At 39.8% G+C, this 2,875-nt stretch overlaps 1 protein-coding gene across 1 annotated transcript; it reads left to right on the top strand.

Annotated features, from left to right (window-relative positions):
• Positions 1-743: 743 nt before the first annotated feature.
• Positions 744-2,186, top strand: LOC131148819 (photosystem I chlorophyll a/b-binding protein 3-1, chloroplastic). Its single transcript, XM_058098749.1, has 3 exons — positions 744-1,149; positions 1,226-1,287; positions 1,409-2,186. Exons 1-3 carry the CDS (start codon positions 985-987, stop codon positions 2,022-2,024), a joined length of 843 nt encoding a protein of 280 aa, XP_057954732.1. The 5' UTR covers positions 744-984; the 3' UTR covers positions 2,025-2,186.
• Positions 2,187-2,875: the final 689 nt, after the last annotated feature.

Raw genomic sequence — 2,875 nt, 5'->3', positions numbered from 1 at the left:
TGCTCTCGAACCTAATCTCTTTTTAAAAAAGGTGATCCTTTTTTTTTTCAAAATTAAAATAAGGTGACTATATTCTAAACCAAAATGGTAACTTAGAGAACCAATAATTTAGTTTTTTTTTTACTTGATTTTCATTTAGTTACCAAACATATTGAGAGTCAAAACAAGTCAGTCAAACTTGGTATCAATACCAATAAAAATAGAATCATCATAAAAAGAAGATGTACTGTCACAAAGTAAATAAACATGCAAAATTTTTCCGGAGTTCTTAATATGGAATCAAGAGAAAGACTTAATATTTTTGAATTTTATAATAAAAAATAAATTTATATCATATTTTCTATTATATGGAATAATAAAAACCTTTTTGCAATAGTTTGGCACTCTTCTAAATTATTGTAACTTTGTATACTTTGTATTACATTTTTCACCCTACTTTTAAGAATGAATAGTTTTAAAAGTAAAATAAAATTTTTAAAAGTTGTATAAAAACATTTAGGAATAGAATGACTTTATTTTATTTAATTCTCTTTTTTATGTATCAAAATTTTCAGATATATTGAAAGCCCCATTATTGCATCCTTCTAAGCCTCGCATTGCATGGATGTGAGGGTTGCCACGTGGCAGAAAGATTCAGAAGCTCACTTCAGCTGTCGAGATTTTGTTGCCACGTGTAATATCCTGGTTGGATAACGGAGATCCTAATCTCATCTGGAACTTCCGCCACGTACCGTCAGGACTGCCCACCACCCACCACGAACCGGCCGGTGCTCCCTCGCCCACAAGTAGCTACTGGCCTACTAGTTAGCTGCTCATTAACTGGGTCCTCATATACTCAATTTCCTTCCTTGTTAATTTCGGCCGTGGAAGTGAATTGCTGAATTTTGTTATTACTTCCCCCTCCTCAGTGACCACAATCATCCATTGTTCTCAGAAATCTCTCTCGCGCTCTCTGTCTCTCTCCCGCCCCCCGCTAACGCAAAAATGGCGACGCAAGCTTTGCTCTCGTCATCTCTAACTTCTTCAGTGGACACCGCCAGACAGCAAATTTTAGGGGGAATAAGGCCACTGCTCCATTCTCCTTCTTCCCCTTCATCACGGAGGTCGTCATCCCTTGTAGTCAGGGCTGCTTCTACTCCTCCCATTAAGGTCTCTCTCTCTCTCTCTCTCTCTCTCTCTGTACTGTAAAACCCATTAACATAAGGAAAGATTTTGTGCTTTTCAGCAAGGAGCAGACAGACCTCTCTGGTTTGCATCCAAGCAAAGCCTTTCCTACTTAGACGGCAGGTAACGCATCTAAATAATCACTTTTTTTTTACTTTTTTTTGGCTGAGTAATTGTTTGATTTTTACGAATCTGATGACTGTTCCGCGCTCGAATATTGTTGGGAAAAAAAAATTAATTACAGCCTACCAGGGGACTACGGGTTCGATCCGCTGGGCCTGTCCGACCCGGAAGGCACAGGAGGATTCATCGAGCCCAAGTGGTTGGCCTACGGCGAGGTCATCAACGGCCGTTACGCTATGTTGGGGGCCGTCGGCGCCATAGCGCCGGAGATACTCGGGAAGCTGGGCCTCATCCCGGCAGAAACGGCCCTTCCATGGTTCAAGACCGGGGTGATTCCGCCGGCGGGGACCTACAACTACTGGGCGGACCCGTACACGCTGTTCGTGTTCGAGTTGGCGCTGATGGGTTTTGCGGAGCACAGGAGATTCCAGGACTGGGTGAACCCGGGGTGCTTGGGGAAGCAGTATTTCCTGGGGCTGGAGAAGTACTTGGGCGGGTCGGGAAACCCGGTGTACCCGGGTGGGCCGCTGTTCAACCCGCTGGGGTTCGGAAAGGATGAGAAGTCGATGAAGGAGTTGAAGTTGAAGGAGGTGAAGAATGGGAGGCTGGCGATGTTGGCAATATTGGGGTACTTTGTGCAGGGACTGGTCACCGGAGTTGGCCCTTACCAAAACCTTTTGGATCATTTGGCTGACCCCGTCAACAACAACGTCTTGACCAGTCTCAAATTCCATTAGACCTCTCTCTCTCTCTCTCTCTCTCTCTCTCTCTCTCTCTCTCTCTCTCTCTCTCTCTCTCTCTCTCTGTTGTGGAATTATGGAACAATTGTTCTCTATGTATGATGTCCGTGGATTCTGTACCTTAATCTGTTTAATCTACATGATACCAGTCCATAACTACTTGGAAAATTCTATTAAATTAGTAGAGCAGGATAGTTATTACAAGAACTTTTTTTTTCTTTTTTTGTGTGACATTAAATTTCAGCATTCATTAAAATTTAAGATATATTAAATAACAATAAGAAAAATTCAATTGATCATGAGATATTATAACAAAATCTTGTACTGATTGGTAAAAATTAATTTTGCTTGTAATCAATATAAATTTTGGACTCTAGATTTGAATGGAACTTAATAAAATTTCTATTGATTTTGTTTAGATCCCCATCAATTCAATTTTAAATGAATTTTGCACTTTTAAACATAGAATAAAATTAATTCATTTGGTTCACTTTGATTATCGAGTCTGCTTCTTTCTTTGGTGTCAAAATAAAAGTAGAACAATTGGGTATAAAATTAAAATTCATATGGACAATCTTCCACATCAAAGAGTTCATATACCTAGGTGTCATATCTCTAAACCTTAACCCAGGAGGCATGTCATCAACCTATTGTCAAGGCGTCATTTCACAAAGCTCTAATTGAGCTACACAATCTAGATTGGGTTGATTGCTTAGTTTAAGTCATATGCAAGAGAAACATTAAGTAAATTCCTAGCAATGGATACCTATTTATGGGATGATTCATTATTGCGATAACTAGTTGAGTCTAATGAGGCAATTATGAAGGTCATTACCATAAGTGTAACA

This window comes from Malania oleifera, chromosome 2 (assembly GCF_029873635.1).
Source record: "Malania oleifera isolate guangnan ecotype guangnan chromosome 2, ASM2987363v1, whole genome shotgun sequence".
Lineage (NCBI taxonomy): Eukaryota > Viridiplantae > Streptophyta > Magnoliopsida > Santalales > Ximeniaceae > Malania > Malania oleifera.
The sequence above is the reverse complement of the archived record's forward strand: the minus strand, read 5'-3'. Positions and strand labels throughout refer to the sequence as shown.